At 41.4% G+C, this 23,133-nt stretch overlaps 1 protein-coding gene across 50 annotated transcripts in view; it reads left to right on the top strand.

The window, feature by feature from the left end:
• Positions 1 to 23,133, top strand: part of eya4 (EYA transcriptional coactivator and phosphatase 4) — a 428,611-nt gene that overhangs the window by 262,418 nt on the left and 143,060 nt on the right. For 12 of the 50 annotated variants that reach the window (XM_078212513.1, XM_078212519.1, XM_078212508.1 and 9 more), the window contains 2 exons: positions 298 to 381; positions 18,421 to 18,513. The exons of 7 other annotated variants lie outside the window; for them this stretch is intronic. In XM_078212513.1, coding sequence (XP_078068639.1) covers positions 298 to 381; positions 18,421 to 18,513 — 177 coding nt within the window. The remainder of the gene's footprint in view (positions 1 to 297; positions 382 to 18,420; positions 18,514 to 23,133) is intronic. 31 more of the 50 variants (XM_078212520.1, XM_078212514.1, XM_078212509.1 and 28 more) reach the window with 4 other exon arrangements.

Below are 23,133 nucleotides of genomic sequence, written 5' to 3'. Positions count from 1 at the left end.
CTTGAATTTGTACTGTTAATGAGCCTGATGATGCATGGTTGTTTTACTGTCATTTGCCCTGATGGCCTTTGCTTTTTCTGGATGATTTATTATGCCAAAGAAGCTGTTCTTCAACCTTAGTGCCCCATTGCAGGGCTTTTCACATTTGCATTACCTGGAAATGTATTCATCTAACACCTTCCATCAATTTTTAGTATGATTACAAGTTGTATGAATATATGTAGTAGTGTAAAATAGCAAGCGATAAAATGTTACTGAAATCTCAAACTAAATGTGATTCTGACTTTCCCCCTTCAGGAGACACCATGACTATTTTAAACACTGCAGACTGGTTGCTGGGTTGCAGCACCCCCGCCTCTGCAACAAGTATGACAGATTATGGTACAGTGCATGTGCGTGTTAGTGTGGAACATGAGTGCAGTGCTTCTGTCTTCCTCATTCTCTGAAAGATTGTATTATAAAATGGCAGTAAACAAATAATAATGGTTACCATGGAACTTGAGAGTAACAGAATGTTTCTGGGTTTTTCTTATAATTGAACCTGTTGTCATTCTGATCAATGGCTCACTTTTACATTTTTAAAGTGGTGATTTAATTAGGTGCTCTGAAATAAAAACAGAAAATACTGGAAATACTTTTCACTATATACCAATACATGTGACAATAATAAATCAAATCAAATACTCTACAGTTCCGGCAGCTGCAGTGGGGAGAGACAACAGAGTTAGTGCTTCAGGTCAATGAACTTTCATCAGGGCCTCCTGTTAACCATTATAAGGAGAGAAACAGACTCCAGAACGGTTTTTTCCCTAATGTCATCAGACATTTGAATAGTCCTATCATATATTAAGCTGACCTTCCTCTTCACCCTACCTGTAACTGCAACGCTATATTCGGCACCGTATCCTTTCCTTCTCCCCTGTTTTGCCTGTATAGCACGCAAGAAACAATACTTTTCACTGTATTCCAGTACATATCATAGAATCATAGAATCTCTACAGTGCAGAAGGAGGCCATTTGGCCCATGGAGTCTGCACTGACCACAATCCCACCCAGGCCCTATCCCCGTAACCCCATTCATTTGCCCTTGCCAGTCACTCTGATGCTAAGGGGCAATTTAGCATGGCCAATCCACCTAACACACACATCTTTGGATCATGAGAGGGAACTGGAACACCCGGAGGAAACACACGCAGACACAGGGAGAGTGCAAACTCCACACAGACAATGACCCGAGGCCGAAATCGAACCCGGGTCTCTGGCGCTGTGAGGCAGCAGTGCTAATCACTGTGCCACAGAGCCACCCCAACCTATGACAATAATAAATCAAATCAATGCAGTGGGAACGTTTGCTGATGATTGCGTAGTGTTCAGGTCTATTTGCAATTCCTCAGATAATGAACAAGTTTGAAATCATCATTTCTACATTCTTATTAACATATATGTCTGCCCTTTACAACAAATACCGGATCCCTATACTGTGAACATCTCATGAATTCAGTTGAATCAAAACAAGTATTTGATTCTTTTCACTCTAACTATCAACATTATGCCCTCAATTTTTGTAGAGGCCTGCTTAGCCACAATAGCGCTGGAGGACCGGTTCCAGAAGTTCTTCCCCAAACCTGGCACGTACCATTTTTGCCAGTGGGAGAGAAATCAGGGCTCGTTGTAGTTTGCACATCTGTGATTCACAGAGGTAGCTTCACATGTAAGAGTGCAACCTCCTTCAAACAGATCCTGTTTACAAAACTGAGATATCCAATCCATGACTTGGGGCTTTAGACCTTTTTTATTGGAACTCAAACACATTGGAACGATCAAAATGTCAAGACATTGAAATCTCCTGGCCTTTAAATGTTTAAAAAAGACCATTCTAGAGTTTTAAAAAAACAGTGATTGCAAATTCACTCTCTGATGTCAGCAGCCTGAGGGCTAACATTTTAGGATTTGTGATCCAGGCTGCTCTCACAGTCTTTCTTTTATGTTCTTTCATGGGACATGGGCATCACTGACTAGGCCAGCATTTTTAATGCCCATCCCTAATTTCTCTCGAAGATGGTAGCGAGCTGCCTGCTTGGATCACTGCAGTCCATGTGATGTAGGTTTGCCCATGGTGCTGTTAGGAAGGGAGTCCCAGAATTTTGACCCAATGACAGTGAAGGAACGGCGATGTAGTCCCAAATCAGGATGGTACGTGGCTTGGAAGGGAACTTGCAGGTGGTGGTGTTCCCATGCATCAGCTGCCCTTGTTCTTCTAGGTGGCAAAAGTCACGGGTTTGGAAGATGGGGTTCCTGTCAGTTTGCAGTTTGATTGACAGCTCCAAGTGATTATAAAGCCTTTAATATAGAGCTATGAATACAAGTGCTTGTTTGTAAGGGATTAGGCACTTGAATGAAATATTTGATTTATAAGGGATTATTTCATTTAAGGAATGTAAATGCAGTGAATAGATTTTTATGAAAGTGTACTTTATTAAAATAAAGCCTGCAATAGACACTTAGAATTTTATTTTATTTCATTTCAGCATGGATCCTTTTATTTGGTTTGTTGGCATGATGTAAAGGCAAAAAGAAACAGACCTTTGGTTGCCTGATTTGGCACTAGTTTGGCATAGCAGCTATAAAGGACCATGGGGGAGATGGCATGGAAAGTATAAGGTGCCATGGAAGGCAGTTGGGGGGTTATGAGTAGATATGGATGGAACAAGGGGAGTATGTACGGGGGAGTGGGGACTGGAGGTTATTTTTTGTTTTGTTGGCCATAACCTTTGATATGTGGAGTGTCGTGCCAAGGTACACCAAAGATGCACTGACCCCAGGAGTTGCCCAGGAAGTTCAAACTTCCAACCAGAGTAGTTACCTAGGAACAATTAGAAGAATTAAAACCACTTCTAACTTCTGGGTAATTATAGTACTGACCTCCACTGGACCCCCTTCCAACTACCCTGACTATCCAACCCCACCCCTGAATGCCCTCCCAACCACCTAACTATTCTCCCAACCCCCAACTACCCAAACACTTCCCTCCTATCTTCCCAACTCGGAAGTGAAAATTCAGGCCTATCTTTCCTTTAGTAACACCAATAACAACTAACTGTGCAGAATCCAGGTCAGGCAGCAACTATGAAGAGCAAAAAGGAGGTTAATGATTCATTGTTGATGACATTTTGTTCAGTTTAACAATCTGAAATGTTAATCTGCTCCTCTCCCTCCCAATGCTGCCAGATCTGCCGAATATTTGCAGCATTTTCTGGTTTTATTTTAGATTTCCAGCTTTAGCTTGCTTTTGTTTTTAGTCAGGCATTCATTTGCTCATTGTTGTGGCCCTTACCCTATCCTGTACAGCTGCAATAGCAATGATATTTACTCAGGACCAGAGAACCTGGTTGAGAAAAGACAAGGGTGTGTTTAATTTGGGATGTCCTTGTGCATTTGATTAAATGATGCAACTGGCTAGAAAGCTGTCAGTAAGTGAGGGTGTACCCACCTTTGTTGGAACCTCATGGAGTAAAAAGAATTTTTCTCTTGCCCACCGTTCCTTAAGCATTTTCTAATATCAGCAATATCATTAGGGGCATGTTCAGGCCAATATTCCATTATGCCATACATTCCAGTGTATGTCCAAGAGTAGGCAAACTAGTCTTTGTTTGAGTTCACAATACTTGACAACAGTTAATGGGTCACATCATACCATGTGTGCTCTGCCCGAAGACAGATCATTGGCTCATTGTCTGCTGATGCTTCATCCTGAACTCGTTTTATTAGTTTTTCTTTTGCCATTGCCTTTCAGTCTCAGGGGGCAGGTTGAGGAAACAGGCCCCAAAACTACCTCAGTTGGAATGGGAATCAAACCAACACTATTGGTGTTGTTCTGAATCACATGCTAACATCCAGCCAATTGAGCTAACCAGTCTCAGTTAGTGGGTAACACTGTTTATTTACTGAAGATTGACCAATAAATTCCACATTATAACAATGTCGCCAAAAAATGTGCAAATAAAAATATATATCCCAGATCTTTAGAATGGCATAAAAGACATCTAGATATGAAAATAATTCCATGGTTCCACCATGCAGTATTTCTGCAATAAAATCTTTTTCAGTATTATGTTGCATGATGTACATTTTGCATTTAAAATATCTCAGAATAAGAATGCTACTGCAACTTGTATTGTTCGAGTGTTTATAGAAGTTGTATTTTCTATCTGCATGGCTTATGAATTTTGACCACTGAGTTCATCGCTAGACGGCGAAAGTTGGCTCCCGGCCTCTTACAAGCTGGGAGTGGGGAATGAAGCAGATGATGGAATAAGCATGCACAGAATATGGGCCTCAATTTAAGAATATTGGTGAGGTGCAGGTGCCTGCTCCCTGTCCCCAGCCAGCTCAACTAAAAATTAATGCTAAATTGAGGCTTTCGAAGCTGGAGGTGACCCTCAGTTGTAGATCATAGAATCCTACAGTGCAGAAAGAGGCCATTCGGCCCATCGAGTCTGCACCAACCACAATCCCACCCAGGCCCTATTCCCATATCCCTACATATTTATCCACTAATCCCTCTAACTATGCATCCCGGGACACTAAGGGGCAATTTAGAATGGCCAATCAACCTAACCCGCACATCTTTGGACTGTGGGAGGAAACCGGAGGACCCGGAGGAAACCCATGCAGACACAGGGAGAATGTGCAAACTCCACACAGACAGTGACCCGAGCCGGGATTTGAACCCAGGTCCCTGGAGCTGTGAAGCAGCAGTGCTAACCATTGTGCTACCGTGCTGCCCCAGGGGAATGTGGGCAGGGAATGCAGTGATCAGGAGAGGGATGAGCGGGAGCTGGTGATAGTGGTGCTGGAGTTAGAGGGTGCATTCCTGTCTAATCCTGGCCGCACAATGGGGAGGTTTGAAAACGGTTTGCAACCAAAAACCTACCTGTTCATTGGTGGCTTCCAGCCATTGCTTTTAATGCAAGGATGCTGACCATGTTGCTGAAGAGCTGTCAAAGTTAGCAAGAGGCCAACATGTTCAAGGGTCTAACACCACTTTCAGGCTGATGCCAAGGACTCTTTATCCCCCAATCAAAATGGCATACTTCCGATGTTGTATGTGCGCAAGTTGGTCTGCCATGTGTAACAGGGGCCAATTTTGCCTCCCCCTCACCCCCCCTCCGTTCCCCCAGAATCCTTTGTTTCATTTAATTATTTGCATAAGAATACCTTGGATCTCATTTTCAGTGTGTTGCGGAGTTAATTTGTGACAAAGATGTAACAGCTGACCTTGCTGCAATATTCAACCTCTATTACGTCCATATCCATATTGTGCATTGTTACAGGAATTCAGCATTGTTGCCTGTGGGAGTGACATTACAGTAACATGATCAAGGATTGAGTGCACTACAGAGAAAGAAACAAATTAGCATCTTACACGATCATTTGTTTTGGAAATGAAGTGGGCGCAACCTTCAAAGGCTGTGCTTCTGGAAGTAGGATTTGCTCAAGGGACACTTAATTTTCTCATTGATTGGATAAATCAAATTATCAAATGTAGCCTGGAGGGCAAGTTTATGGAATACAGTGCATTCAAGATAGATTTCCTGGAATTATATGTCATGGAACCAACCAGCAGCAAGATTAATTTAAATCTAACTTTGTGTAATGAGTGTTTTAGAAACCTGCAAAGGATAATCAAAATAAAAGCAAAATACTGCGGATTCTGAAAATCTGAAATAGAAATAAAGTGCTGGAAATATTCAGCAGGTCTGGCAGAATAACAGAATTGAAGAAGTGTCATATTCAACTCACATTTTTAACTCTGTTTCTAACTCCAAGGATAATCAAAACATTGTCAAAGAGGGAGAAAATAGGTTACGAGAGTAAAGAACAAAAGAACAAAGAACAATACAGCACAGGAACAGGCCCTTCGGCCCTCCAAGCCCGCGCCGCCCCCTGGTCCAAACTAGACCATTCTTTTGTATCCCTCCATTCCCACTCCGTTCATATGGCTGTCTAGATAAGTCTTAAACGTTCCCAGTGTGTCCGCCTCCACCACCTTGCCTGGCAGCACATTCCAGGCCTCCACCACCCTCTGTGTAAAATATGTCCGCCTGATATCTGTGTTAAACCTCCCCCCCTTCACCTTGAACCTATGACCCTATAAACTTAGCAAGAAATGTTAAAACAGATTGTTAAACTTCTATAAGTGTATCAGAAGGGGAGTAGTAAAAGTAACCATGCTCCCTTAAAGGTGGAGACTGGATAAATTATAATGGGAAGTGAGGAAATAGTGGAGATGATAATCAAAATATTTTACATCTGTCTTCACTGTAGAAGACATATAAAGCATATCAAAATAACTGGGGAAATCAAAGGGCAAATAAGTGAGAAATGTAAAATAATTAATGTCAGTCGAGGAAAAATAGAGAATAAAAGGACTGAAAGACAATCTCCAGGACTCGGATGGCCTGTATCCTCAGGTTCTAAAAGGAGTGAGTGCAGGGATAGTGGATGCAATGATTGTAATCTTCCTGAGATTCAACACAGTTCCAGCAAATTGAAAGTTAGCAAATGTAAACCTCTATGCAAGAAAAGAAGATAGAAAACAGAGAACTGCAGACCATTTAGCCTGATATCAGTCATCAGGAAAGTACTGGAATCCACTATGGAGGAGATGTTAACAAGGCGGTTAGAAAATCATAATATGATTAGGCAGCATTAACATGATTTTATGAAAGGAAATGTATGTTTGACAAGTTTATTTGTCTTTTTGGAGAATGTATCTAGCGCTCAGATAAAGGGAACCGGTGGATGTGGTATATTTGGATTTCTAAAAAGTATTCAGCAAGCTGATAAAGGTAAATGCCATCACACATACCCTTTGATCCATGTATCTGCCTGAGGAGGCACTGTGATTGGACACCACCCCAAACTCATTTCCTGAGAGCTCTTACAACACCCCTGGAGGTGGGGTTGATGAAATTGCAAGTCTTGGAGTGGTGTGTCCAGAATTGGGGTCTGGTGGGAGAAGGGTTGGGAGGTTTGTTGGGTGGGGTGAAAGACCTCATAATAGGGAGGAATCAGGGCCGAATACACACAAAAGATTATTAAACAGCTCCTAGAGTTGGGGTAATGTATTATGGGTAGAGGGTTGGTTAACAAATAGGAACCAGAGGGTAGGGATAAATGGGGTACTTTCAATTTGTCAGGATATGACTAGTGGATTGCAGTAATGATAAGTACTGGACCCTCAGCTGTTTACTAAAAGAATGACAGTTAGTTGAAGGCACCAAGAGTAATGTAGCCAAGTTTGCTAATGATGGAAAGCTGGGTAAGCTGTGAGGAGGACACAAAAGGGAGAATTTACACTGACCTGAGCTGCAGGGAGCTAGTTAGTCAGAATGTCAGAGTTATCACAGAATACTACGGTGCAGAAGAGGCCCTTTGGCCCATTGCATCTGCACCGATGCATGAAAGGCCCTGACCTGCCCACCTAATCCCACTTGGCAGCACTTGGCCCATAGCCTTGAATGTTATGGTGCGCCAAGTACTCATCCAGGTACTTTGTAAAGGATGTGAGGCATCCCACCTCCACCACCCTCCCAGGCAGTGCATTCCAGGCCGTCCCCATCCTCTGGGTAAAAACATTTTTCCTCAAATCCCCCCTAAACCTCCCACCCCTCACTTTTAACTTGTGTCCCTTCATAACTGACCCTTCAACTGAGGGGAACAACTGCTCCTGATCTACCCTGTCCATATCATAATCTTGAACACCTCAATCAGATCGCCCTCTCAGTCTTCTCTGCTCCAGAGAAAACAACCCAATCATATCCAACCTCTAGGCCTAGTCACCATTTGGGCATTCCAAGCTTGATCGATATCCAGACTGTCAGTCAATCAGTCAGGGAGCATGTCCCTCATGCGTACAGCTAGTAGATCCACACTGAGATTAGGATTGTAATCAGGAGGAGATGGAGTGATGGGTTAAGGGATCACGGCAAAACTAGGGAGTGGCCTATCATGGGATGGGGAGGTTGGGAGGAATGGGTGGGTCTAGGCTGCTGGGAAGGTGTGGCGAGGCCCCATATCTGGGGGAGTTTAGAAGTCTCGGGGGTGGGAGGGGCAATTAGAGGTCTTGGAGTGGTGGGTGCGGAATGGGAGCCTAGTGAAGAAGGGGCCAGGAGTCATTTTGGAGTTGGGGGGAAGGGGGTGCATGGTGGAAGAGGCCTCATGGGGAGCAATCGGGGCTTGGTGGGCAGGGGTTTCATCAGAGAACTCAGAAAATGGTTTGGAGGTGGAGACTTCCAATCACTGAACCTCCTTAGACAAGTACTTGAATCAAGGCGTGTGTGATAGTGCTTATCTCTATTAAGTGGATCCAAGCCCAAATAGTTAAGTATAAAACAAGAAACGGATCTTTTCTTTGAGGTTTATTCACTAGATGCAGTATTCTAGTTCTCTGCCTCTTAAATACCCATCCAGCTGACTCTCTTTATATGTGCTCTCAATCCTTAATCAACCAATGCCCATCACCTCACAACATAATCAACTAACTATTAACCATCTCCTGGATCCGCCAAGAGCTTATCCAACAAAGCTGCTGAGTTTCCCGTAGCTCAGGTTAGTGAGCTCAGGTCAGCAGAGGCAAAAGTTCAAAGGCTGCTTGAATGTGAGGCTTGTATTTTTTTATTTGGGTGGGGTTTTAAAGCCAGCATGATCTGCTTCTTGACCCAAACTTCCTGTTCAGTTAACACAGGAAATAGGTAGGTTTGGGTTATGAAGCAATTTCTCCTGATTTTAACCCATCCCCACCCAATCAAAACTTACCTGTTGTCTATACAAAGAGGCTGCGATGGGATCTAGACAAGCTAAGTGAATGGGCAAGGAGGTGGCAGAAAAATGTGGGGTCATTCACTTCGGTTGGAAGAATAGAAAAGCAGACTTTTTTAAATGGTGAGAAACTTTTCAATGTTGGCATTCAGAGAGATTTTGGATATCTTCATACAAGAAACACAAAGTGAGCTTATAGGTACAGCAAGCAATTCAGAAAACAAATTGAACGTTACAACAAACTATATTAGCCTTTCTTGCAAGGGAATTGGCGAGTAAGGAAGCCTTGCCACAACTGTGCAGAGCTTTGGTAAGACCACAACTGCAATGCACACAGTTTTGGTCTCCTCATCTAAGGAAGGATATACTTGCATTGGAGGCAGTAGTGCAAAGCTTCACTCAATTAGTTCTTGGGATGAGAGGGTCATCCTGCGATGAGAGCCTGAGAAAATATGTCCTATACTCTTGGGAGTTTAGAAGATTGGGAGACTATCTCATTGAAACATATAAGATTCTGAAGGAAATTGCAGGGTAGATGCTGAGAGGTTGTTTCCCCTGCCTCGAGAGTCTTGAAAGATGGAGCATAGTCCCAGGATAAAGGATTGACAAGAGGATTGTGAATCATTTGTTGAGTATACTCGAGGCTAAAATAGGGTAACCTAGGAATATGGGAATCAAGCAGGAAACCCAAATTGAGGTTCAAGATTAGCCATGATCTTATTGAGCAGTGGAGCATGCTGGATGGGCCTGCTCCTGTTCCTATTTCTTATGTTGTTATGGCACATTCACTTCTATTTAGCACGACCATGATAATACAGTATTTTAAAAGAGAAGGGATACCTGAATATTACGGCTCTGGTTTTCTCCCGAAGCTCATTACCTTCTGTTGGCAGCAGAAAGGCAACTTCCATAAAGCGGATTGAATCTCCAATTAATTAACACCTGCAATTCGGGGTCTGCCATATTTGAGCAAGATTTTAACCTATTTAGGACACAGCCACTTGCATAGAATTGGATCATTTTTGTGTCCTGGGTTAACAGTTGCCTCTTTATTATAATATAAGCCACCTGCAATCACAGAAGGGGCGGGGAGGGGGGGATATTTTGTTCTCCTGTCTTTTGTGAAAGGTAGTAAATGCCAGATTACCTGACTAATCTACAGGCCCCAACCATTTCATGTTGTTGTTTATCTTCAGAGTAAATAGTAATTTTGATCTATGTGCTCACCCTATTGCCATATCCACAATATTCCATTTCTGCATCTACTTATCTTAACTATTCCTAAATGTTGACATTGCTTCTGCTTTTATCACTAACCCCTGGTAGTACATTCCACAGCCTTTAGTGTAAAAAGAAATACTCTTCACTCTGTTCTAAGTCTCTTATAAAATAAATATCTGCCATCTGATCTAGACCTTAACCACTTGTAGAGACGAATGCATAGAAATTAAAATGAATGGATTTCTTTACAAGTAAAATAATGTACAGAATCAGTCAGCAAGAAATTAAAAGTACAGTGTTTAAAGCAATAAATCTAGAAACGGTTAACATAGCCTTTGTTCTACACAAATAATCTAAGATTTTTTGGATTAAATTGACTTTCATATTATGATATCATACATAAATGACTTAATTTCTAGTGAACCTAATTTCTGGTCAACCTCACACTGAGAAAAGGCGCCGGTATATATTTCAGACCAAAGGTCACTGATTAAACAGCTGCCAATCAACCAAGATTAAAGACACAATGGCGAGAAATGTTTGCATTTCATGCTAGCAAGCAGGTGTTAATAGTTGAGACATCAACTAGCTTCCTGTCACACATACTCCTGAGTAGCCCAACCATTAGTGCCCCCCCTCCCCCACCTCACCCCCTACAACCTGTGGACTTTCATGCATTATTACTTGAAAATGAGGCTGCTCGCACTGCCAAGCAACCAGCACACAACTCAATTGAATACGGACAAGGCATCAACAAAGAAAAGCATAACAGAGTTTCTCTTCTGGTTTACACACCATTACTTCAAGTACCTCCCTAGGTCTACCTTGGCTCCCTCTATTTTTCCTCCACATGCTACTCTTTAGCAACATCATCTGAAAACACTGCATCAGTTCCCATGCCCAGTTCTACCTCAACACCATGCTTTCAACCCTCCATTGTCTCTAACTTTTGTATGACATCCAGTAGTGGATAAATCGAAATTCCCTCCGATTAAATATTGGGAAGCCTGAAACCGTTGCTTTTGGTCTCCGTCACAAACTCCATTCCTTAACCACTGATTCCATCCCTTTCCCTGACAACTGACTCAGGTTGCACCAGATATAAAATAGAAAATGCTGGAAAAATTCAGCAAGTCTGGCAGCATCTGTGAAGAGGGAAACTTAGTGTTTTGAGTCCGTATGACTCTTCTTCAGAGCTCAAGAGAGGGAGAAAAGTAATGAATTTTATTCTGTTTAAGAGGGGGTGGAGCAGTTGGAGCAGAGTAGATGGTCAGACATAGGTAGGAACAAGGAGCAATCAGACCAATATGCTATTAGCACAAAATGCCCATATAGGCCGAAGGTCCTTTTTCTGTGCTGTAGACCTCTATGACTCTAAATACATGGTCCGGATGGTTGTGGGCTACCTATAAATTAGTTGAAAGCAAGAATCTAAAGATACATTCAAAAATATGGGACCTTTCCCCAGCTTTTAAGTTCATTTCTGTAGAACACGGTAGCGGCACGGTAGCACAGTGGTTAGCACTGCTGCTTCACAGGTCCTGGGTTCGATTCCCGGCTCGGGTCATTGTCTGTGTGGAGTTTGCACGTTCTCCTCGTGTCTGTGTGGGTTTCCTCCCGGTGCTCCGGTTTCCTCCCACGGTCCAAAGATGTGTGGGTTAGGTTGATTGGCCAGGTTAAAAATTGCCCCTTAGAGTCCTGAGATGTGTAGGTTAGAGGGATTAGCAGGTAAAATATGTGGGGGTAGGGCCTGGGTGGGATTGTGGTTGGTGCAGACTCGATGGGCCGAATGGCCTCCTTCTGCACTGTAGGATTTCTATGATGTAAAATAGCTAATCTTGTTTTAACATTTGAATGTAATGCATGTAAGGAGGGGAGCATTTATTAAGGCGGAGATTTCAGAAAAAATCAGGAGAGCTTTGAATCAGTGTCCATAACACCTTTGTCTAACCTCTCTACCTGTCTTTCCTCCTTTAAGGCCTGAAGGTGTTCAAGCCTTTTTCCGTATCCGCTCTAATATCTGCTATGTAGTTTGCTGTAAGTTGTTGCTGTGAAACACCTTAGGATGCACTGTAGGATTCTATGCTTTACTAGTTAAAGGTACCATATAAATACAAGTTATTGTTATTGTTTTTTAGCCAAGACAGCATGATTACAATCTTAATAATATGTCCATTAGCAATCCAGGTATAAAATAGAAACAATTACAAATAAAACAAGCAAAGTAGAGAAATGAAAAGAGGAAATGTAGTAAATATAGGCTAACAACTGTCATAGGGAAAATGTTGGAATCCATCACTAAGGAAATAATAAGAGGAATTTAGAAAATCATAATACAATCAGACAGAATCAACATTGTTTTGTGAAACGGAAATCGTCTTTGACTAATATACAGTTCTTTGAAGAGGTAACAAGCAAGGCGGATGAAGGAAAACCAGTAGATGTTGCATACTTGAATATACAAAAGGCACTCGATAAAGTGCCACATCAAAAGTTACTTCACAAATGATATAGGGAGTAACCTATTAGCATGGATAGAGAATTGCTTTGCTAAAGAGAAGCAGAGAGTAGGGATAAATGGGTCATTTTCAGGTTGGCAAATTGTTACTAGTGATGTGCCACAGGGATCAATGCTAGGACATCAATTATTTACAATCTATATCAATGATTTGGATGAAGGGAACAAATGTATAGTAGTTAAATTTGCTGATGGCACAAAGATAGGTAGAAAGCACGTTGTCAAGAGTACTTAAAGAACCTACAAAGGGATTGAAAGGGGTTAAGAGAGTAAGTGCAGCAAGTGATTAGGGAGGCAAATGGAACGTGCAAAGGAAATCATGTTTCAGAGTAGGTAAATATCACGACAGCTGTAAAGGGCCTTAGACCACATCTGGATTACTGTGTACAGTTTTGGTCTCCATACTTGAGAAAGGATTTAATTGCAATAGAAGCAGTTCAGAGAAGGTTCACTCTGCTGAATTCTGGAATAAAGGGGGCATCTTGTGAGGAAAGATTGAGCAGGTTGGGCCTGTATCCATTGGAGTGCAGGAGAATGAGAAGTGATCATACAGAATCCTGAGGGTCTTGACAGGTTTGATACTGAAAGGATGTTTCCACTTGAATCCAAAAATAATAGGTATCCCATCTAAGATGGCGATGAAGAGAATATTTTTCTCTGAGGGTCATTAGTCTGTGGCATTCGAGAGCAGTGGAGGCTGGGTCATTGAATATGTAGTTAGATAAATAATGGAGTCGAGGGTTATGGGGGCAGACAGGATAGATGAGTTGAGGCCATGGTCAGATCAGCCATGATGTTATCAAATGGCTGAGCAAGCTCGAGGGGCTGAATGACCTACTCCCGCTCCTAATGGTTGTGTTTTTGTAAAGTATCCCTTTTTATTCTTACCTGATGGAAACCAAAAGAAATCCATTAATTAAAAGGAATAATGTGATAAATGGGACCCACAAACCATGCAGTAATAACGTTAACAAAATCTGATCCTATCTCCTGAATAAATTAAGTAGACTTAAAAATATTTTCAGACCGACTTCTTGAAAGTGATATGTTCTCCATTACTGTACAAAATATATATTTTGATCATCAATGTTTGAAATCCCTGTTGTCTGAAATCATTCACTGTCATGGGAATGTTCAAAGTTGAATTTAAACCATCTTGTCACACTTGAAGTCATTCAGTTAAATCCTGTACATTCAAACCACATTTTATTAAATGCAAACATCATTATATTACGTGCTGTGGTCCAACTCAAATGTGCAGCACACTGCAAAATTGGCCAGTTCAGTCTTAAAAAACGGGTACCTGTACTTTATCTAGTGTCATTGCCCTCTCACATGTCTTAAGTTATGTAAAGGTCCAATACACATTTCCAATTACATGAAATTTATGTGCATTTATTACGATCTTTACTTTTAAGGAAAAACAATAATTAGGTTAGAAATCAAAATTCTCTGGGAAGCTGTAAATGTAAAACAGACTTTATGTTATCGCAGTGTCACTATTGATTCGTAACTAGAATACATCGAATGAAGGTGAAGCAGCGGCTTTGCCTTGCTGAGATAAAATGCAATTTTACAATTAAAGCAGTGCCAGTTGCAAAGCCCTATCAGTCTTGTTTGTAAATAACTCTTTAATATGACGAACAAAAGAGAATGTTAAATCCTCCTTTAAGCCACAGAAGGATTGCTCACAAATTATTAATGTGCTGCTATCAAATTCCCTATAATAGCATGCTTAATTTTATTTTAAGAAAAGTAGCGATCTATTCATTTTAGGTGAGTTAACACATTCATTACAACAGTGGAAAGGGGAATTTAGCATCCACATTTAGTGCTAATTTAGCACAACATGATTTCAATACTAAAAGCGTGTGAGTACTCCACATCAGCTTAAAACAATGTTTTTTACTTACAACTTATGCTGTAAGTAGATTTAGTAACTAAAAATAAAAATAACAAACATGTACATTTATTTAATTTTAAACGCTAAATATAAAATGAGATTGACTTTCAGGACAATGAAACAATAAACATATTTAGAAACAATTTTGATCCAGATTAGAATGATGAATGGCTAAAATACATGAAACTTACCATGTGCTGTTAATTTGATATCACGACACAACAGAAATAATTGGTGCACATTCTCAAGGTCAATTTAAACCAAAGTATGGTGATGTAACGTTTCATTCTATTCACTGTTGCATGCTTACAAAGTAAATCAACGATTGTTTGAGAATTGATTTTAAGCTCTTCCACCACTAGCCCCACTCAGTAACATAATTCCCACCAGCATCAAGCAAAAGTCAGAGTAGGGACAAATATATGAGGCCGGGGAATTGATATCCCAGACATCACGGTCCAGAGGAGGGAATGGAGTGGAGAGTCAGATTGTTTACTGCCAGTTTGGCTCCAACACCCCCCATTCCCAATCTGAGCAAAACCCCCTTCAGTTTCATGTAGAACTATGAACAGCTATGTTTATTTCCCATTTTTTAAACCAACATCATGCAGGTAGATTTTTGAACTGTATTTTGACTGAGTGAATCCATCCAATTTTCATTCCACTGATTTCTATGCCAGATGATTGCCCCCTCAGGTTCCCCCCACCCAGTGGAGATAAAAATCTACACTTAACGGTTTGACTTGAATTCTTCACAAATGATGTCGTTAATTTGGCATCAAAAATTCAGAATTAAAAGCCTCGATTTTAACTCAGTAAGCCTGCCAGGAGCATTGGAGCGCAAAATCAGGCAGGGTTTAAATCTGTTTTTTCCATAAAATATATGGTGGCACAGTGGTTAGCATTGCTGCCTCACAGCGCCATGGACACAAGTTCAATTCTGGCTTGGGGTGATTTTCTGTGTGAAGTTGTACATTCTCCCCGTGTCTGCGTGGGTTTCCCCTGCGTGCTCTGGTTTCCTCCCACAGTCCAAAGGTGTGCAGGTTAGGTGGATTGGCCATGCTAAATTGCCCATTAGCATCCAAAAGATATGTAGGTTAGATGGATTATCCATGGTAAGTCTGTGGGGTTACGGGGATAGAGCGGGGGAGAGGGCCTTGGTAAGATACTCTGTCAGAGATTCGATGCAGACTTGATGGGCTGAATGGTCTCCTTCTGCACTGTAGGGATTCTATGATTTTATTATATACTTTATTCATAAAATTTGTAAATGTACATTACAAAACAATTCAACCTGAAATTTGCAAGAAGTGCCATAAAAAACCGGCCTGCCTCCATACAGTGCGTTCTGCTGCTAGGTGCCTTTATACATTGTAATTCTTTTGATATTTTCAATATACATTACATGTCAGACCATGGGGCCAAAAACATTTCAGATTGAAAAATTACAGTAGAATTCTACTTCCCTTCATATAGCACGTGCCTCTCCGAAGTACCTCAATACAATTTCAGTTCTTTTAGAAACATAGAAACTAGAAGCAGGAGTAGGCCGTTCGATCCTTCGAGCCTGCTTCGCCATTTGCCTTGATTATGGCTGATCATCAAATTCAATATCCTGATCCCCCCTTCCTCCCATATCCCTTGATCCCTTTAGCCCCAAGAGCTATATCTCATTTCTTCTTGAAATCAGACATGTTGGGCATACAATCTGATTGGCTTCTACAACTTTTCCACCCCCTCAGTGTATCATGGCTGAAAGGCAGGGTTTAAATTGGGCATTTAACTCAAACCTGTGCCATTGTGTAGGATAGTTAAGTCAAAAGTTCCAACTCTTCTTTCTCCCCACCCATATTGCAAGGATTTCACACAACTGGACTTCTTGTTTTGTTTGAAGAAAAACTTTTATTGGGGCTGTCCTAATGAGAACTTTTTTTATTATTATTGCTAATTTCATTTTTTGAGAGGCGAGATTGGAAATGAGTGCCTGTTGCTAACAAGCTATCCCAATTAACATAATCCACCCTTACTGACATAAAGCCATGACCACTCAGAGGTTTCCAATGGAAAATGGTTTTACCAGACACAAACAAGTGAAATTAAAGTTAGCTAGAAAACTATTGCTTCCCCAAAATTTTGGAGAACAAGGACAAAATTGCATTGCAATTTTTCTAAGTTTAACCATCACACAGTCTTATTCTGTTCCTGTCCATTTCAGATTTCAATTCAGATCAATATTGGGAAATAAAAAGGAATTTTACAAAATTTAAATTTAAATATAGGAGAGCTGGAAAGAGCCTAAATTGTTTAAACCTGAGCTCATTTCATGATAGGCAATTTAATTATTTTGGACACCAAATGAGCAAGAATTTTGTCCTTAAAATGAGTGGTGATATTGCAAATTTACAAGATAAATAATCTTTTCACCACCAGTGATAATGCACATTGGACAGCAGTAGAATATCTAGTTTATTTGTTCAGAACATATTGCTCATTAGTTATCAGAAATGCCTGCCTTGTGGAATAGTCTAGATTTGATTTTATACAATTGTGTATTTCATTTGTACAATTTATATAAAAGTATTACCCTAATGTTAATGTTTTAAGTTGGTTTTTGAACACTTCTTTGTTCAGTTTGATTCATTAGAGGATTAAATGACCTTTTCTCAATTAGTAGGAAGCACAGTATGTTGTTGCAACAATGTGCTGCTGCAGAATCGTAGGTTCACAGCTACAGTCTCCCACACATTGGGTAACTGGCCAAAAATAATATTGAAGCCTCAGTATTCCTGATCCTGAGTTTTTAACAAGTTTCCCAGTGCTTAAGTTTTGACTCTTTTGAGAATATGCCTTTAAATGCATTTAATGAAGAATGGGTAACAGTTTAAATATGTAACAACACATCATTCAGTTCTTTTGTTCCTATCGCCTTGCTAGATGTTATAAATTGCATGCGAGTGTTGCACAACTCTTTTCTTTTTTAACTTGCCTTGTTGTGTTTTTTTGGCACATGTAGTTTACAGTGTTTGGTTTACAAGTTTTCAGCGTGTGTCAACTTTGCCATGCATAGAGAAATAATACTTTTTAGTTCAATTTACAGTTGTCTCTAATGCCATACATATTTAATTTGTTCAGCTGAACAGTGTTGTCATCACAATAGAGTAGCTGGTAGTTTGCTACATAAGCAAAGTAGTAAAGCTTTGAAAAACAGATATATGATGGGCAGCAATTTACAAAAAGTTAACCACTGAGTGACCTCATTCGCTCAATGTTACAAATAATTTATTTTTAGTGGAACTATCACTATCTGTTGTGTATTCTATTTTTATATGTACAATAATAGATATCTTGGAATGAGTTACAAGGTTACTGTCTGATCGAAGGGTTCATAGGATATCTTATATTGCAAGATAAGAACTTAAGTGGTTTATCAACGTCATCTAAGATTCAAGATTAGATTACAGTCTTGAGATCGCTCCCTGGCATCTTTTATTTTGTAAAACCGATATTGTTTACATTTTATTTTTAAATTAGAAATTACAACATCTCTTTCTTAACATTGTCAAGACAGCTTTAGCGTCTCCAGGTTCACAAGAAGGTGTTAACTTCTTCTGGGATATATTTGCTGTACTATTACCAGGGAATCATTTTGGATCAGAGTACAAAGCATTTCCATGGACAATATATACTAAAAAGCTTCTGTTCTAAATATCAGGACTCTATTTAATCACCAAACTATTATCGCCCCTGTTCAAGTAATACTACTCTCTGAGATGAGTTAATGTGACTGCAGCATTTTTTCTTATGCTGACCTCAGGGCTCCATGTTCCTGCATTGGTACGAGCTAACCAGAAACTGTATGGTTGTAGACCAAAGCTGGGACAGCCCAAACACATTGTATAATCAGAATGAAAAACTAGGGGTTACATCATTTTTTTATACTTATTCTTCTATGTAGTGTCTCTTCTTGCAGTCAAAACAGAGCCAATGAGCAGCAGTGACACTGCCACAACAACAGGAGATGGATCACTTGACAATTACACTGGGTCAGGTAAGGCACTGGCCACATAGTTCAACTCACAGAGCAGGCATAATTGTCCCAACTTCATTGACTGATGACAAAACTAGCACTCTAACTGATAGATTAACATGTAGCATTGTATTACACGGGATGTCTTGTGGCACAATGGGTAGCATCCCTGCCTCTGAGCCAAAAACTCCAAGTTTGTGTCCCACCCAAGGACTTGATAGCTAAGGAAGGTGAATTCATAATGCAACCAGCAGATTGAATATCAATCTGCAAAATCCTTCCAACACATGCCAGTGGCAGGTGGTAAGAGCAGGAGAGACTCCTGGCCAGCCATTCTTGATGCAGAGTGGCACCCCATCAAGCTATAAGCCTCTGGCAATAGGCTAATGACCTGTTCCACAAAAAGAGCCCTTGCTTTGGGAACAGATGAAAGTCTGTCACTAGGTGTAGGAAGAGAAACAACTACAATTGTGTTAATGATATTCAAGAGTAAAATGTAAATTCTCCAACCAGTCACCATTAGTATATTAATATCTATGGCACAGGTCTGTGATTAAGTAGTGATGTGATTTTACTTTTGAAAAGGAGAGCGAAAGCATGAATTACAATAGCATTGTTCATGCTTTGAAGGGAAGTACATCCGAATGTGCAGATTACAAAGAATATTGAAACAATACAGAATAATAACCTTTAAATATATAAGAAATTCTTTCACCAAGTGATCTAATGCCAGCCTGCTATAAGATTTATTAGTAAACTGAGCATATCATAATTGGAAATTTGTTCAGACAAAGACAATAATTAAATGCAGTCATCCTCTTATAACCAGCTAAACCCAGAAGGTAGATCACATATTTCCCATTCAATAGCACAGCAGCGCAACACTGTTAGCGAAGACTGGAGGGGTCAAGTCAAACCAATAGATGAAGGTACACATTATACCTACTACGGAGAATCTAAATCACAGAAGCAAAAAATTCTACAAAATCACTTCTAAAAAGATAATTAATTTGCTACAACTATAAATTCACAATATTTACAATTTATTCTTGGGAAGTGTAAATTGTGCATGACCCTTGAAAGAAGCAGGTTTAATGGACTGAATGGTGCTTTCTATTTTCTTACTTTTTATTACTACGAGTGAAGATACCTAGCAAAGATGTGTCTGGTTCGTCTAGGAATTCTGGCTATTAAAGTAGAAGCCGGGATTTTCTGCTCCCACCCACCAAAGGTGTCATAGTGGACAGCAGTGGAAAATATCGTGAGAGCATAAAAAATCTGCTTTACATAGTTCTATTGTCTACTCCAGCCTTCAATAGTAGAGCGTGTTTCCCAATGGGCTGGCAATTTGAATATATTTAAATGTGATTGAATACTCATTATAAAGCATGCTTACCAATGTCATCCCTCCACACTGGATCATGATGTCATGTCGGAAAACAATTAGACCTACCTGTTTCACAATGGTATATAAGCAATTTGCACGCAGATGATCGAGTGTTGCTGAAGCCTCCACAGTTTAAAAGTGATTTGCAAAAGAAGGAAAAGGAAAAAATGCTGGAAAATCGCAGCAGGTCTGACAGCATCTGTGGAGAGAGAATAGAGCTAATGTCATAGAGACTCGAAACACTAGGGGCCCGATTTTACCAATCGGAGCCTAAGGGCGGGATCCGGGCGTAATACGGATCCGAGCCCGGAATCCTCTTTGCAGCGCGCCCATACACGTTTTGCCGGCTCCGGCCCAATGCGCGCTGTCGGCGGTGCTTAGCGCTGGCGGACCGATCTGAGTTGTGAACTGCACATGCGCAGTTCAAAAAAAATCTGAAGCAGCGCGCCCGGGCGTGAAATACAAAACAGCAGAGAGAGCAGAGAGGGGGGGACGGATGGACTTGGGAGAATCTTGCAAACTGCAAATAATGTAGCATTCTCTTTGTGCTGCAAAAAAATCTGGGATAATATTCCCGAACATTGGATGGGGGGATATACATTTTGAAATATCATCCCAGACTTTTGACTGTCAGGTTTTTAGTCCCTGCGATTATAACTTTGACATTATCTTCCAAAGGGGATTCCTCGAATTCTGTGCAATGTTCAGATGAAAACAAGATGACAAAGGATCAAAGGCTGCTCCAGAGGCAGAGTAGCTGCACCCAACGTTGCCCATGCAAGTCACATTCATAAGTAGGGGCACATCTGCCATGGCATGTGAGAGAAGAGTTGCCAATACAAACTTCTTTTCACTATGGTTGGTTTCGCAGATATAGTAATCTCCCTGAATCTTATTTCCAACCACGTTCCACCACGGGGACAATTCTGCCAAGTTCACCACATGATTCTGAACATTTGAGCATCAACAATCCAGTTACAGACCCCCCAGCCCCGCCAGCCACATGCTGCACACAGTCACAGCCCCTGGTAACATTGGAAGGCTGCAGCAGTGCTATCTGCACTGTGTGCACATCTTCAGCCTTCAGCCTGAAGTGAGCTGCAGTGCTAAGATCCAGCTGCACTGCAGGACCTGAGGTCCGTGCTACCACACGGACATCGAAGTTCGTGCACAGCAACAGCCCCCCCTCCCCCCCCACACACTCGCAGAGACACCACGGACCCGGGACAGCGGAATGGTCGCGACTCAAGACACACGTAAGTACCGGGGAGCCACCGAATGCAACACGCCTACCTCCTCACAACCCTCACTGAGGAAGCGCCGGCTTCCGACTTTTATTTACCAGGTCGTTAAAAACGCGGACGCGGATTGGGCCGCACGGTGGTAAAGTGGGATTTGGTGGTAGAGTTGGGTGCGCGCTTCATTAAGTCGATTTAAATGCATGCAAATGCATTTAAATCGGCGGGCCGCCCGAAAATCGGGTGTTGGTAAAGCCGCGTTCTGCTAGGAATCGGGTGCGCACGGCGTTATAGGCCTGATGCCCAACTTTACCGTACGGCGCGAAGTTTTGGTAAAATCGGGCCCTAGTTCTATTCTCTTTCCACAGATGCATTCTAGTATGGCCCTGGTTGGATTGTCAACATACTGTATCAAAAGCCCTCCTGGACACATCTAACATCTGAGCCCCTGGCTGTAAGGGAATCACAGTCAAAATGGGGGAAGTTAATAAACATAAAAACTAGGAGCAGGAGTAGGCCATCTGGCCCCTCGAGCCTGCTCCGCCATTCAATAAGATCATGGCTGATCTTTTTGTGGACTCAGCTCCACTTACCCACCCCTCACCATAGCCCTTAATTCCTTTACTGTTCGGAAATTTATCTATCCTTGCCTTAAAAAGTTAAAGTCACCCACCACAACTACCCTGCTTTTTTCACACCTTTTCAGTATCTGACTACACAACTGCTCCTCTATTTCCTGCGGGCTGTTGGGAGATCTGTATTACACTCCCAACATTGTGATTTCACCTTTGTTATTCCTGAGCTCCACCCATAATGTGACGCTATTGTTTAAAAAAGGAGGTAGACAAAAGGCAGGTAACTATAGGCCGGTTAGCTTAACTTCTGTAGTAGGGAAAATGCTTGAATCTATCGTCAAGGAAGAAATAGCGAGACATCTGGATATAAATTGTCCCATTGGTAAGACACAGCATGGGTTCATGAAGGGCAGGTCATGTTTGACTAATTTGGTGGAATTCTTTGAGAACATTACATGTGCAGTGGACAATGGAGAACCTGTGGATGTGGTGTATCTGGATTTCCAGAAGGCATTTGACAAAGTGCCGCACCAAAGACTGCTACATAAGATAAAGGTGCACAGTGTTACGGATAATGTATTAGCATGGATAGAGGATTGGTTAACTAACAAAAAGCAAAGAGTGGGGGTAAATGGGTGTTTTTCTGGTTGGCGATTAGTGACTAGTGGTGTGCCTCAGGGATCAGTGTTGGGACCACAATTGTTTACGATTTACATAGATGATTTGGAGTTGGGACCAAGTGTAGTGTGTCAAAATTTGCAGATGACACTATAATGGGTGGAAGAGCAAAGTATGCAGAGGATGCTGAAAGTCTGTAAAGTGATATAGCTAATCTAAGTGAGTGGGTGAGGGTCTGGCAGATGGAGTACAATGTTGGTAAATGTGAGGTCATTCATTTTGGTAGGAATAACAGCAAAATGGGCTATTATTTAAATGGTAAAAAATTACAGCATGCTGCTGTGCAGAGGGACCTGGGTGTCCTTATGCAGGAATCTCAAGGAGTTGGTTTGCAGGTGCAGCAGGTAATTAAGAAGGCAAATGGAATTTTGTCCTTCATTGCCAGAAGGACGGAGTTTAAAAACAGTGAGATTATGGGCCTGATTTTACCAAAACGGGCGCGAAATCACGGTAAAGTTGGGCGTCGGGCCTATATATATCGCGATCTGCACCCGAATCTGAGCAGATTGGGGCTTTACCGACACCAGATCCGGGTGCAGGTCTGGCCCGTGCCCGAATCATGGCGGCCCGACGATTTAAATGCACTTGCATGCATTTAAATCGACTTAATGAACCGCGCGCCCAACTCAACCGCCAAATCCCACTTTACCGTCTTCTGGCCCGATCCGCGTCCGCGCTGTTACCAACCTACAAAATAAAAGTCTGAAGTCACCACTGCAGCCTCCGGAGAGCGGGGTCAGAGACTGCAACGGCTCTCTGACCC

Source organism: Mustelus asterias, chromosome 5 (assembly GCF_964213995.1).
Source record: "Mustelus asterias chromosome 5, sMusAst1.hap1.1, whole genome shotgun sequence".
In the NCBI taxonomy this organism is placed as follows: Eukaryota; Metazoa; Chordata; class Chondrichthyes; order Carcharhiniformes; family Triakidae; genus Mustelus; species Mustelus asterias.
This window is presented reverse-complemented; position numbering and strand designations above follow the sequence as displayed.